Genomic DNA, 13,804 nt, shown 5'->3' on the forward strand with positions numbered 1-13,804 from the left:
TGTTTCCATGCCTTCGACCCATGAAAGATCGAGTCGAATCTTTGCTAATTCCAGAACAAATGCCTTCTTGAAAGAAGATCTTGTAACCAAGAGTATCACACAATTGGCTAATGCTGAGTAGATTGTAGTTGAGTCCTTCCACTAGAGAGACATTGCTTATTGTGAGATTTCCAATTTTCGCAATTCCGAATCCCACAATACTTCCTTTGCTATTTCCTCCGAATGAAACTATTCCACCATTCACTTTAATAAGCTTTATGAAACACTCGAGTCTCTGTCATGTGTCTTGAGCATCCATTGTCAAGATACCACTTTACCTTCTTTTTGACAGAGACCGCATTCAAAAAGAGTCTCAAGCTTTCTTTGGTACCCAAATTTTCTTGGGTCCTTTCATGTTAGTAGGATAAGCATTATTAGGCCATACTCTCTTCACAGGCTTCCAAACCATAGGACACTCTTTTTCAAAATGATCCTGACTGTTACACTTAGAACACCTTAAAGCATTTCGACCTACAGGCTTTACAAAAACTCTTTTGAAATGATTTTTATAAGCCTCTTTCGATGGTCTTTTCTTAATTCTTTCTTTTACTTTCGGAAAATCAATCAAAGGGATTGTTTCTTGTCATACCTAGACCCGACTTATTAAAGTAAGGTCTTTGGATTGAAAGAACTTTTCAAGTTTTCGGACCCTATTGAAAATTTCTTTGAAATATTTGATAAATCAGTTTTTAAGAAAGCATTTTCTTTTGAAAGATTGTCTTCACTCTCTTTAAGAGTAGAAACATTCAAGTCTAAATTTTTTACCTTTTCTTCTAAAATGATTTCCTTTTGTTTTAAAACTGAGTTTTCCTTTTTAAGTTCGGAAATCCTTTTAAGAGAAGTCTTAAGACTAAAACATAACTCATTAATATATTTAGAGACTTTGATGGATTTTATAATTGCTTACCTCAAATTCACTGTTCCGAGTCCGATCCAGTCGAGTCGATTGCGCCATTAGACACAAAGTTGGCATATTCCTCATCACTCTCTTCACACTGTATCGCTCCAGGTTTCGGCTTTAAGAGCTTTTGAAATTTCTCAGCTTTTCCTCTTTTCTTTTCGAAGAGGACGGTTGGGTCCGATGTGTCCCTTCTTTTTACATTCGAAGCAAACTACTTCTTTGTTTGGTTCCTCATCATCACGAGACTTGATCCATTGTCTCGAGAACTTTGTTTCTTTGGGATAAACCTTCTGCCTTTTCTATTCAGTTTTTGAATCTTCTTATCATGAGGGCGAGCTCCTCATCATTCATATCATCTTCAGAATCTGCATCATCGGAATCATCATTTGATTTCGGTGCAATAGATTTCTTACCTCTTGGATCTTCGTCTTCATTAATTCGTTCCACTTCGTAAGAGATCGAAGAGTTCCAATCGGTTCGTCTACGAGATAATGGCATGATTCTTTGCGTCTCTCTTATTGAAGTCTTTATATGATTCCAATCCTTGGAGAGTCCACGTAGAAGCTTGTTCACCTTCATGGGATCAGAAATTTTTGTCCTTGGTTCTCAAGACCATTGACAATATACGTAAAACGACTAAACATGTCGGTTATAGATTCTCTGGTTTCATTTTGAAGGATTCATATTGACCAAGAAGAATGTTAATTCGGTCTCCTTCACTCGATCTGTTCCTTCATAAGTGATATGTAAACTGTCCCGGACTTCTTTTCTTTGTGACACAAGAAGATATTCTGTTATATTCGTTGGTGACAAAGCACAATATAAAGAATAAATTGCTTTAGCATCAAGTGCTTGTCTCTTGTTTATTTCTTCTTGAGACATTCCGCTGGTTTCAACGGTTTCTTTTCCTCTTTCGGTGTTTGATGCAGCAGCAATAGTGATTCCTTTTCCACTACGTCCCATTCCAGAGGATCCTTTGATCGTAGGAAAGCTTTCATCTTGTTCTTCCGGATGTTGTAATCCTTTCCATCGAAGTAGGGGAGGCAGTATTGCTTTGCCCCTCCATCAGCCAGGTGCTAGCATACTAGCCATGGATCTTTTACTCAAGTAAAACACTTCAAACAAAGTAAGAACACGGGCTCGATACCAATTGAGATAGCTAGTACGAGTACCTAGAGGGGGTGAATAGGTATACACAAAAATTTCTCGATGTTTGCACGATACTTAAACAATTAGAGACTTTGCAACAGTTGAAAATTCAATCGCAAGGCGAGTAAGGGAAAGAGAGAATTGAACACTCGGTTTATAGTGGTTCGGCTTGATTCAAGCCTACGTCCACTCTTCGCACGACGAACACAGTGAGGTGGCTGGATTCCACTATGATCAAAGAGTTGTTACGGTGTTGATCTTCCTTGATTTCTAGGTGTAGATGATCTACCACACTTGCTCAAGCGTCACCAAGTATAAACACTCTCGTATACAATTTCGCTCAGTCTCAACTAACAATCAAAGGATCTTCGACTCTGGAATTTTTCTATCGATCACACACTTAAAACAACTAGAACGTCTTCCTTTTATACTCCTTCATGCCATCATAGCCGTTGGCACTTACCAAAGGAATTCCTCCAATCTACCCGTTGGACGGAATCAATCAAGAAGATCATCCGAGCTATATAAGGAATCGATGATAGCCCATCAATCTGTTCGCCCATACAATCGGGATCTCGGTTTCCAAGAATAGAATAATCCAAGATTATTTCGTCGACCATCGGATCTTCAATCGTTCTTAGATAAGATATAAAGAATCCGAAATGATTATCCAACCAAAGAATCTATCCCGAGAGGATAGGATCAAATCCTCAATCATAAACCTCGACTTTGGATTTCCTTCAACCTTTGGATTAGAAAGACTGTCGGTGAGAATAACTTTGAGTCTTGAGTCTTGAGTCTTGAGTCTTGAGTCTTGAGATAACGAGTCTTGAGACTATAAAATCTTGAGACTTTAACTATCGATATCCAGACTTAGACTGATAGAAATGTTTTGTCAGCTTCAAAATATTCTGGAAAGATTTCTCCAACAATAACAAGATGAAAGGCCTGTAGAGTTCGTCTTCAAGGCCACGCCAATCAAGAGGAAGAAGTCGCAGACGCTCGGCCTCTAAACGACCTCTTCAACCTCCGGCGGGTCACCATGATGCCCCGGCGCGTTCTTGGGCAAATGTGGCTCGTTTGGCGGTGAAAGGATCTGAATTAACCTATGTTCCGCCCACTTTTGTGGATGGAGAAGTGGTTGTGAACCTCCCGGATGAAGCCCTTAACGCTATGGACCCGAAGTGGAATGATTGCTTGGTCGGATATCTGGTGGGGAGAAGGAAGCTCCCTTTCGGCTTGATGGAGCAATCGTTGAGGAAGATGTGGGGCTCCAGAGTTGGGGAGATCTTCGCCGATGATCAAGGATTTTTATTCCTCCAAATCCCGGATCCCGGGTATAGGAGGAAAATCCTTGAAGGTGTGCCGGTGACGATTGCAAGGGTGCCGCTAATACTTCGGCAATGGAAGCCTCTTATGGACCTTAAGAGAGAAGACCAATCCGCCATTCCCGTTTGGATTCGGTTGCGGAATTTGCCGTTCGAGTGTTGGACGGTGCCGGCGATGAGCGCGATAGCGAGTGTGGTGGGGAAGCCGCTATATGTTGATCAACGGACTGATCAAATGCAGATGGTATCCTTCGCGAGAATTTGTGTTGAGATCACGGCTAACAAGCCAAGAGTAAAGATGGCCAAGGTCACTTTGAAAGGAGTTTCGTGGTTCGTTAGCATTGAATATGAATGGCTCCCGACTGCGTGTTTGGATTGCAACGCTTTTGGCCATAATTGCCGTGTTCCTCCTCAGGAACAGAGAGCCTCTGGGCGTAATCCGAATCCAAATCAGGTTGCTCGTCGTCCGGCCAGACAGCCTTCAATCGTACCTACTCCGCCAGCCGTTCCATCCCCACCGGTTGTGGTTCCTTCGGGTCCACAGAGGGCGTCCTCTCCTCCCCCAGTTGAAGAGGTGTCGGAGCAGATTGTGCGAAGGACAGAAACTTCTCTTGGTCCGCCTCATGCTGTAGGAGGCGTTCGTGTTCCACCTCAGTCGGAGGTGGACCCTGTTCGACTACTGCCCGCCCCGGTTTCAATGCAGATTGCTCCAGCAGAGGATAGAGATTCTCCTCAAGCGATCCCAGCCCCTCTGCCCGCTCAGAATCATCCTGGGAAAAAGGCTAAGAAAAAGAGAAAGAAGAAGAAGGTCTCCAAGACAGGAGAATCCTCCTCCTCCTCTTTGGCAGTCGCTGACCAGCACTCTAGGGGTATTCCGCTTGTTGCGGCTTCTCCTCCACTCGCCCCTGCTCGACCGCATTACTCTCGGGACAAACCGCCTGCAGCGGCTCCTCCTCACCCCGCCCCTGCTCGCAAGGGTGCTAGGGGCTCCAGTGCTCCCCCTAAGGTCATCCTATCTCTCACGGCGGGATCCCGGCCGCCCCCTGCTCTCCCTTTGAAGGCTAATATTGAGTTAGAGACGGATGAATCCGATGTGAAGGCCCCCGATGGCTCGGATGTGAAGGTCCCCGTTGGCTCGGATGTGGAGGCCCCCGATGACTCTTCGGATGATGAGGACATCTCCTCCCCTGAGTCGCCGTTTCATCCTCCGCCCTTGACCGTGACAAGTGTACGAGACCATTCAGGACAGGTTGCATGCTCTAACCCCTGATCCGGAGCCGAAGGAGATCGTGGAAGCGCCAGGACCTTCTCGCTACAAGTCTCAGAAACAGAGGTAGGCCTTGCCTCCTTTGTCTTTCTTTGTGTAGAGTAGAGTAGCCTATACATAGTTTATATTTATATATATATATATATATATATATATATATATATATATGTATGTATGTATGTATGTATTTCGGATTTTGGAATATTAGAGGTCTTATGGATCCTTTGAGGAGAGCCGAGGTTCGTAAATTGGCTCAGTCTAACGGCCTCTGTTTGGTCGGTTTATTGGAGACTAAAGTCCCTGAGTATCTCTTTGGTCCCCTGTCATCGGGGCTGTTGTCTGGGTGGTCTTGGATTGCCAATTATGATTCTACTCCGGGAGGAAGGATTTGGGTTGGTTGGGACCCCTCGCTGGTAAATTTTGAGGTGATTTCCTCCACTGATCAGGCCATCCATGGTAGAGTTAAGCATGTTTCGTCGAGTCTCTGTTGCTGCATCTCGGTGGTTTATGGCCAGCACTCTTTTGTTTCTCGGAGGCCTCTGTGGGCGGACTTGATCAGAATGAGTTCTTGCATCTATGACCTTCCCTGGATGGTGGCGGGAGATTTCAACGCCATAAGGGACCCATCCGATAGGTTTGGCGGTACCAACGCCTGGCCTCCTTCTTTTAATGAGTTTAATCAGTGTTTGCATCAAGCGGAGCTTGAGGATTTGAGATATGTGGGGCTTCGGTTTACTTGGTCGACGTCTTTGGGGGCTAATCGAAAAGCGAGGAAGATTGATCGGGTGTTAGTGAACAATTTATGGAGCTTGCATTTCTCTTATTCGGAAGCGAATTTTCTGACTTTTGGTATTTCCGACCACTCCCCTATGGTAGTCAAGGTTATCCAACCAGTTCTGCGAAGGAAGCCCTTCAAATTCTTTGACTTGGATAGAGCATCCTTCCTTTCAGGCCATTGTTAATCAGGTGTGGGAGGCCCGGGGGAAGGAGTGCCCATTTATAGACTGGTTACCAAGTTGAAAGCTCTTAAGGGTCGTCTTAAGCAGTTGAATAGAGACTGCTTCTCTAGCATATCCGAGAGGGTTGCTCAATCTAGGAATGCTTTTAGGTTAGCGCAAGTGGACCTTCAGCAGGATCCGACCAACATCCTCTTGGCGGAGCTTGAGAAGAGTCATCGCAGGACCTTTGTAGAATTGAAAAGTCAGGAGGAGGCTTTCTTTAGACAAAAATCCAGAATTCGTTGGCTTGAGAATGGTGACAAGAACACTAAGTACTTTCATCATTCGGTGACTACAAGGCAAATGAGGAATAGGATTATCTCGGTTCTTGATAGAGATGGGAATCTTGTCACTGAGTTGATCCGTGTTCAAGACACATTTGTCACTCACTTTAAAGAGCTATTTGCGTTGCGTACCCTCTCTCTTAGGCCGAGGTTGGGAGACTTGCAGCAAGTTATCCGATGTCCGCTCACGGAAGATCAGATCGCTTCTCTCGCCCGCCCCTTTTCAGAGAAGGAAATTAAGGATACCATGTTCTCTCTAGCCCGTGGGAAGGCCCCGGGGCCGGATGGGTTTGGTGTCGAATTCTTCAAGAGCAATTGGGACCTTGTTGGACCATTGGTCATTGAAGTAGCAAAAGATTTCCTGGTTACGAGGAGACTTCTAAACGAAATTAATTCCACCATCTTGGTGTTAATTCCAAAGGTGCCTAATGCCACCTCGGTAAATGATTATAGGCCCATTGCTTGCTGCAACACGATCTATAAATGTATTACCAAGGTCTTAGCCAACCATGTAGCCGCAGTGCTTCAGGACACCATCAACCCTTCTCAGAATGCATTCGTCAAGGGTCGACGGATTAGGGATAATATTCTCCTTGCTCAGGAGTTATTTGCCGGGTTCCATCTTCAGCCATTCTCTCCCAAATGTGCTGTCAAGGTGGATTTTCAGAAAGCATACGATACGGTAGACTGGGACTTCCTGGAGCTGGTTTGCGTGCTTTTCGTTTCCCAGACCATTTTATTCGTCTTATCATGGTTTGTGTGCGCACACCTATGTTTTCTATCTCCTTGAATGGGGAGCTCCATGGATTCTTCCCGAGTAGCCGAGGCCTTCAATAGGGTGACCCTATGTCTCCTTATCTTTTCACCTTGGTTATGGAAGTCTTCTCAGGGATCCTCACTTCTCGTGCGGAGCAGCCGGGTTTCAAATTCTCCTGGAGGTGCAAGGCCACTAGATTATCACATCTTTTCTTTGCAGATGATGTATTTCTCTTTTGCCGTGCGGATATGGCCTCCACCTTGCTCCTGAAGGATGGCCTGGACACATTCGCCGCTTGGAGTGGATTGAAGCCAAACAATAGCAAAAGTGAGGTGTTTCTTGCAGGGGGCTCGAATGACTTGAAGTGTCAGATCAAGGACACCTTTGGATTTGTGGAAGGGAAGCTGCCGATGCATTACCTAGGAGCTCCAATTATTTCCTCAAGGCTTGGCAAGGCGGACTGTGTGTCCTTAGTGGATCGTATTACAGCTAGAGTGCAATCCTGGACTCATCGCTTTCTTTCCTTTGCTGAGAGAGTTCAGCTTATAAGGTCAGTGCTCCGTGCTATACAAGCTTATTGCGCCAGTGTCTTCGTTATTCCTATGGCGGTCTTAGACCGTATTGAGTAGATCCCTAGACAATTCCTTTGGAAGGGTCCTACCCTTAGAAAGGGAGGAGCTAAAGTGTCCTGGGAGGATGTATGCCTCCCAAGGGAGGAAGGAGGTCTTGGAATTCGCAATCTGCGAGAGTGCAACAAGGCTGCGATGCTGAAACACATCTGGACCCTCTTCACGGATAAGGAGTCCTTATGGTGCAAATGGATCCACTCTACTTTTCTGAAAAGAGGGAGGAATTTCTGGGTGGTTAAGGCTCCAACGCATTGCTCATGGGCATGGAAGAAAATTCTCCAACTGAGATCCGAATTTCGACTCAATTTCTGCTGGAGGATTGGAGATGGGCGAAGGGTTTCCCTTTGGTTTGACCACTGGCACCAAAGAGGTCCGCTGGAGACTATTTGTTCAGAGTAGACTATATTGGATTCGGGGCTTCCTAGGTGTGCAACTGTTGCAGACCTATTCTCTTCCGCAGGTCAAGTCTTCAGGACAGTTTTAGATTCTTGGAGCCAGCCCCTTCCGCTCCTCTCCGAAGGCCCGGATAAATTTATTTGGAGTGATAATTCATCCGGTCTCTTTTCAGTCGCCTCAGCTTGGCATATCTTCAGGAGAAGGAAAGCAAGGGTGGATTGGTCTTCCTTTATTTGGAATAAGGCCATCACTCCGAGATACCAATTCAATCTCTGGCTGATCATAAAGAACATTCTCCCTACACAAGCTTTTCTTATGTCTTATGGGAGAATTAGGAGAGAAGTTTGTGCCTTTTGCAAGCTCATGCCAGATTCTATTGACCACCTCTTCTTCGGTTGTTGCATCACGACTGGTATGGCTTACTTTTGGGCGTCCAAGAGTAACCTCCCATGGAGGAACAGGACGTGGGTGGAAAATCTGCAGTGGGCTATGAAATTCCTCTCAGGTAAAGACTTCTATCATTCCATTGGTCGATTCTCTTTCGGTGCTCTTTGCCATCTCATTTGGAAGTATAGAAACGACATTCTCTTTAGAGAGCATCCGGTCGTAGTTGCGGCTGTCAAGAAGCATCTCATTAAAGTTGTTAAGGATAAAGCCTTAACCTTCAAGAATGTGGAAGATTGTCCGAGAAATAGGAGGTTACAATGGAACTGGGGCATTGACCCTGCTACTTTCGGTTCTCCTATGCCGATCGGCTAGTCCTCCTTGATCTAGCTTTGCGGGTGCCTTCTCCTACCTTCGCCGTTTCTCCTGGCTCGCCTGCACCTTTTGATGGGGTTTGTCTGGAATCGTTGGTGCCTCGCCCTCTTGGCGTTTCTTCGTTTTGTTGGTTGCTTGGTTTCTGGCCCTGCGTGGCCGCCTTTGGGTAGGTTAGGCTGTTTTGTTTAGTTGGTTGTCCCGACCCTGCGTGGCCGTCTCTCTTGGGCTGCTTGTTTGGCCCGGCTTGCTTTGACCGCTTTGCGGTGCGCTTTTGAGTTCGGCGCCCTTCCACTCGATTAGATGTTGTGTCTTGTTGAGTGCAAGTTTTGTGGTGCCTGATCCTGTAAATTTGTTGGTTAAAGCTCAATATATTATTACCCTTTACTGAAAAAAAAAACACTTCCGAGAAACACTTTTTTTCTTCTTCTTTTTTTTTCTTTCTTTTCTTCTTCTTCCTTTTGCCATCACCGGCCTTGGCCATGGCCGACACCGGCAATCAGCCAAACGAGGGCCGGCGACCTTGGCGGAGCGTTGTCAGCCCCCGGAGAGGTCGAGCCACGACGAGGCTCGTCGACCCAAGCCTCGCCTGGGCTGGTCGAGGCCAACCTCGCCCAGCCACCGGCGAGGTCACGCGGCCACGGAGAAGCTCTGATCGGTGTGTTGGATCTTCAGGCCATCGAAGCTGGTGAGGGAGGTGTCGGCCCGGAGATTACCGTCACGCTTCCAGATCCGGTACGTGTCGGAGGAGGCGATCTTCCCAACGAACGAGATGATGGAGTTCTTGAAATGGAACAAGATCTCCATGTAGAAGTCGCGCATGCGGTGGAACACGATGATCACCCGGGGGAGGCGATGGCACCACTTGCCCCAGGCGAAGCAGTGGTGGTGCTCGAGGAGGACGGACGCAATCTCGGCATTCCGCCTATAGAGCGCCTCCTAGAGCGGGTTCCACCTGACGATGTTCTAGATTGAGGTGTCAGTGCCGGCGGAGGCCGAGCCTCGCCCAACCATAGAGAGGCTCGGCCTCGCCGGGGGCCGGCAAGCCTCGCCGTGGCTAGGCGAGGCCGACCCTCGTTGGGCGATTGCGGCCATGGCCGAGGCCCGATCGGCCAAAAAAAAAAAAAAAAAGAAATAAGAAAAAGGAAAAATAAAATACAAATATTAAAAAATTAAAATAAACAAAAAAAATTATACAAGTTTACCAAATGTGTTTCTGTTCTTTTTTTATTTTAGAAACATAAATTATATAAGTTTATCAAATGCAGCTTAATATTTTACTCTCCAACTAATGACTCAATTAACCACTCAGGTTTACCCCACTGGTCACCCTTCCAACATGGAAGGGGGAAGTGAGAAATTCGAATCTCCACCTTCTCAGAGGGGTTGAGGTGGGGACGAATTAGTTTCAGGAGTGGGTTTCGACTCCCATGCTCTGTAAAGAGATAGGGCAAAAGTCTAAGAGTAAGAGTTAAATTATGAATAAAATAGGACTGACAAAAAAAAAAACTAACAACTCAATTATTTTATGCTTATTCATAGATAAAACGACACTGACATGCTAATAAACTGCATATCCAAAGCAATTATTTAAGTTGTCTACAACGCGAGGCTTGAGTGCGAAACTTGGTCATGCCCTAACTTTTTCCACTGAACCCTATTTCAAATGTTCTTATAGTCAATAAAAAGTTCTTTCAATATACTATAAAGACCCTAACTTGACCATTCCAAAATCAAGCCAAAAACTGACAAAATATAAGCCCAAAGCTGCTGGATGCGCACTGTTCATCACGCGTGGGAAATTTTGAAATTTTGTTTCGGGCAAACCGTAAGCTCAAATCACGATCCGTAAAATCCTACAACTCTACATCATTCTAAACAAACTATCATTTTTATAAAAATACACGACGACTCAAAAATCATATTTCGCTGCTCGATTTTTCCAAAATTCCGAATCTCAATCCTTAAGTTCCAAAATTACTTCAATTGAATGAACGGAGAGGCACACGTGCTTACCAGGCGTTGCATTACGTAATTGAGGTGCCTTGACAGACTCTCATGACGAGAACGTACGAAACCCTCTTTTTCTTCCTTTCCTTCTTCTCCTTCTCCTTTCTTTCCCTTGGACGAGCTCTCTGGTCTCCCTTTTCCTCTCTCCTTTTCCCTTCTCTCTTTCCCTTTTTATTTCCTCCTTTTTCTTGTTTTTTCTTTCTTTTCTTTTCTTTCCTTCTCTCTCTTCTTCTTCTTCTTTCTCTTCCCCTCTCCTGAAGACTCTCGGCCTCTTCCCCTCATTCTTCTCCTCTTCTTTTCTTCTTCTTTGACCGTTCAACCTTCTCTCTCTTCTTCTTTTTTTTTTTTACTAGGTCAAAATCCATATTTTACAAGGTTATAGCAACAGAGGTGTTTCAGTTAAAAAGTAGTTGGAAAAATCAATAGAAACATCATACTTTCGACCAAAAATAAAAAAATAAAGACATCGCACTGATATATCTGATTGTACATCGGCGACGATACGGCATGACTTTAAGACTATTTGATTACGAACTCCACCAAAACACAATGAAAAGTTATAAACAAGTAAGAAACTATAAATAGGAAAGAACAACGTAAGAAAAGTCAACCACATGATCCCACGAAAAAGCCAGGTTATTGCACCGCCTCCTCTTGCGGTCCTGCCCGTCGGGTCGGTGCGTGTCTTCTTCTTCCTGCATATAAACTTGAACCCGAAAGTCGCGTTAAAAAAGCCCGTGCCGCGTCCCCTCTCCCTCTCCCTTCTATCACTTTCTCTCTTGATAATTGCAGCCTGAGAATATTCCCAAGTTTCATCATCGATTCTGGGTTCAATGGAACGGTGGAAGCACGGCGTGTTCGTGAACTTCAGAGGACCGGACGTTCGCGAGGGTTTCCTGAAGAATCTACACAAGGCTTTGGTCCGGAGTGGCATCAAAACCTTCGTGGATAGCGAGGACCTCCACCAGGGTCAAAAATTAACCCCGGCCCTCGAGAAGGCCATCCAACGATCCCTCGTCGCCATCGTCGTCTTCTCCCGGGACTACGCCTCCTCTGAATGGTGTCTGAAAGAGCTGGTGAAGATCCTCGAGTGCAGCAAGCTCAAGGAACAGATGGTGATTACTGTGTTAAATAAAGTGAAGCCGAGCCAAGTGGCGCATCAGACCGGGCTTTATGAAGAAGCCATGGCCAAGCATGAGCGGAGGCATGGCAAAGATTCGGACATGGTGGAGAAATGGAGGCATGCTCTTTTCATTGGTTCCGTCTTCCCAGGATTGCATCTCGAGGACAATTCGTTAGTCTCTGATACCCTCTCTCTAGATTCTGTCTATTCCTCAAATTTTCCTTCGATTTTTCTCCATCGTTTCTATGCCGGCGTTCATCACAGAGGTGGAGCAACGACTAAGCATGGAGATATGGATACGTACCTAGGGAGTGCGATGTATAGTGTAAATATCATCTCTCTTATTTAGGCTTTATTTATTTCGCGGAAAATGAATGATTTAAAAAATATTTTTCCGAAAACAATTGCTTGTATCACTTATAGAAATGAAGGAACGAAAAAATATTTTCATCACCTATGTTTAGAGATAAGTAGTTGACTATAGGGAGGAGAGGAGTTAGATTTAGGTCAATTTATCTCTATAAGGGACAAGGGAAATCTAGGAACTGTTTAGGTCATTTCGAGATAAAGACACGTGATAATGCTTCCCCTTCATCTAATCTCTACAAAGGATGTCTATTCTTCTTTTCTTTTTAATTGAAAGTTCCTGATTTCTTGCCATTCTCATATGATCGGTCTCCAAATTGCCAGCTTGACTTTCAAATCATATCAGACCAGTGATTCGATCTACATAGTAAGTGAATAAGCTTTGCAAAAATGGAAAAAGATGGTCAGGTGTATGAGTTTCTTCTGGATCATGAAGTCCCAATTTAGCGCTTAACTCATTTTGTTGTAAGACAATAGCGTTGTGTCTGATAATATGTAACAAGCATTTGAGGGCCGTGCTTAGCCAATGTGACGAAGAAAGATTGGATCTGAATATATTAATTGTTAGCAAATTTTTGCCCAACAACGCCCATTGCTCTACCCTAAAAATATCATCCTGCTACTAATATTGACTTGTCCCATGCCTCTCTTTTCCTGTTTTCATTTGAACAGAGACGAAGCTAAGTTTATCAAAGGAGTTGTTGAAGACGTCAAAGCTAAACTGCAACACCTTGAAGCCAAGAGAAAACGTAAGAGTATTTCTGGACAACATACTCCCCATTCTCTCCGTACTTTTGGCCACGACCATTTCCCGACGCCCTCAACTCATCACCATAGCCAGCAGCCGCCTTCAATGTTTCAGAGCGTCCCAGCCTCGATGTTTGAGAGCATCCCAACATCATCAATGTTTGAGAGCATCCCAACGTCGATGTTTCTGTCCCAACGGTAATGCCCGCCCCCAAAGTCGTCACAGCAACTATCAGGGTATGACAACGGCCAACCATGCCCTTTGCTACGTGTTCTCTGATGATCGTATGGGAGGAGCAAGTACCTTGTATCTATAGAAATGTGTAATTTGCATGAATGAATAAAACTCATAATTGGGGCTTGTTCTGTAATTATCCTCGAATCCAATCCAATCAAGAATGTATCTTGAACTAGCTATTCCTCTCTTTTTCTTCTGGATCGAGTACTTGATGCTGCTACAAGTTTGTTATCGATTTTGATTGTAAGAATCTGGGTTAAACTGCATTGGCCCTTGTAAGGAACTTTGCTCTACCCTTTCCTTGGATTGAGAACAAAATTATTTCTGAAAGCATCTTTAATACTTCTGCGTTTCCTAATGTGAGTTCATGTTCCTTTCTCGGTCGTCAATCATTTGTATAAAGCCTAATGACCATGGCTGTCACTTTTGGTTTCTTGAAATTTTTTGGAGAAATGATGCAGCGAGACACAACTGGCTTTGATTTTCCACTGTTGGAAAATTTAGACAGCATGTTATGCCAGTCCCATGATCCACAAGAAACCCTTAGCGGGTTTGGTTGGGTGGTAATTGGCTCTCAATTATTGCTGTAGCTGAACTAAGGTGGGTTTTTTTCAATTGAAAACTTAATGCTAAAGGATTTTTTTTTTCAAAAAAAATTAATTAATTTTCATTTTGTTTGTGGTCAAGGGAAAGTTATTTTCTTCTTGATAAGGGAAAGTTGTTTTTCCCAATATAAGCTTATTGTCTTCGGTCCATGGAAAATATTTTTTGTAAATCGATTAGTTTTCTATTATCCAAACATCAGAAAGTGGAAAA

At 44.5% G+C, this 13,804-nt stretch overlaps 2 protein-coding genes across 2 annotated transcripts; both read left to right on the forward strand.

Annotated features, from left to right (window-relative positions):
- The first annotated feature begins 3,262 nt into the window (after positions 1–3,262).
- Positions 3,263–4,687, forward strand: LOC120289120 (vegetative cell wall protein gp1-like). The gene has a single exon (XM_039303649.1). The coding sequence runs from the start codon at positions 3,263–3,265 to the stop codon at positions 4,685–4,687; it is 1,425 nt and encodes a 474-aa protein (XP_039159583.1).
- A 6,660-nt stretch (positions 4,688–11,347) lies between these two features.
- On the forward strand, positions 11,348–11,986 carry LOC104423329 (toll/interleukin-1 receptor-like protein). The gene has a single exon (XM_010035836.3). The coding sequence runs from the start codon at positions 11,348–11,350 to the stop codon at positions 11,984–11,986; it is 639 nt and encodes a 212-aa protein (XP_010034138.3).
- Positions 11,987–13,804: the final 1,818 nt, after the last annotated feature.

Source organism: Eucalyptus grandis, chromosome 10, assembly GCF_016545825.1.
Source record: "Eucalyptus grandis isolate ANBG69807.140 chromosome 10, ASM1654582v1, whole genome shotgun sequence".
In the NCBI taxonomy this organism is placed as follows: domain Eukaryota; kingdom Viridiplantae; phylum Streptophyta; class Magnoliopsida; order Myrtales; family Myrtaceae; genus Eucalyptus; species Eucalyptus grandis.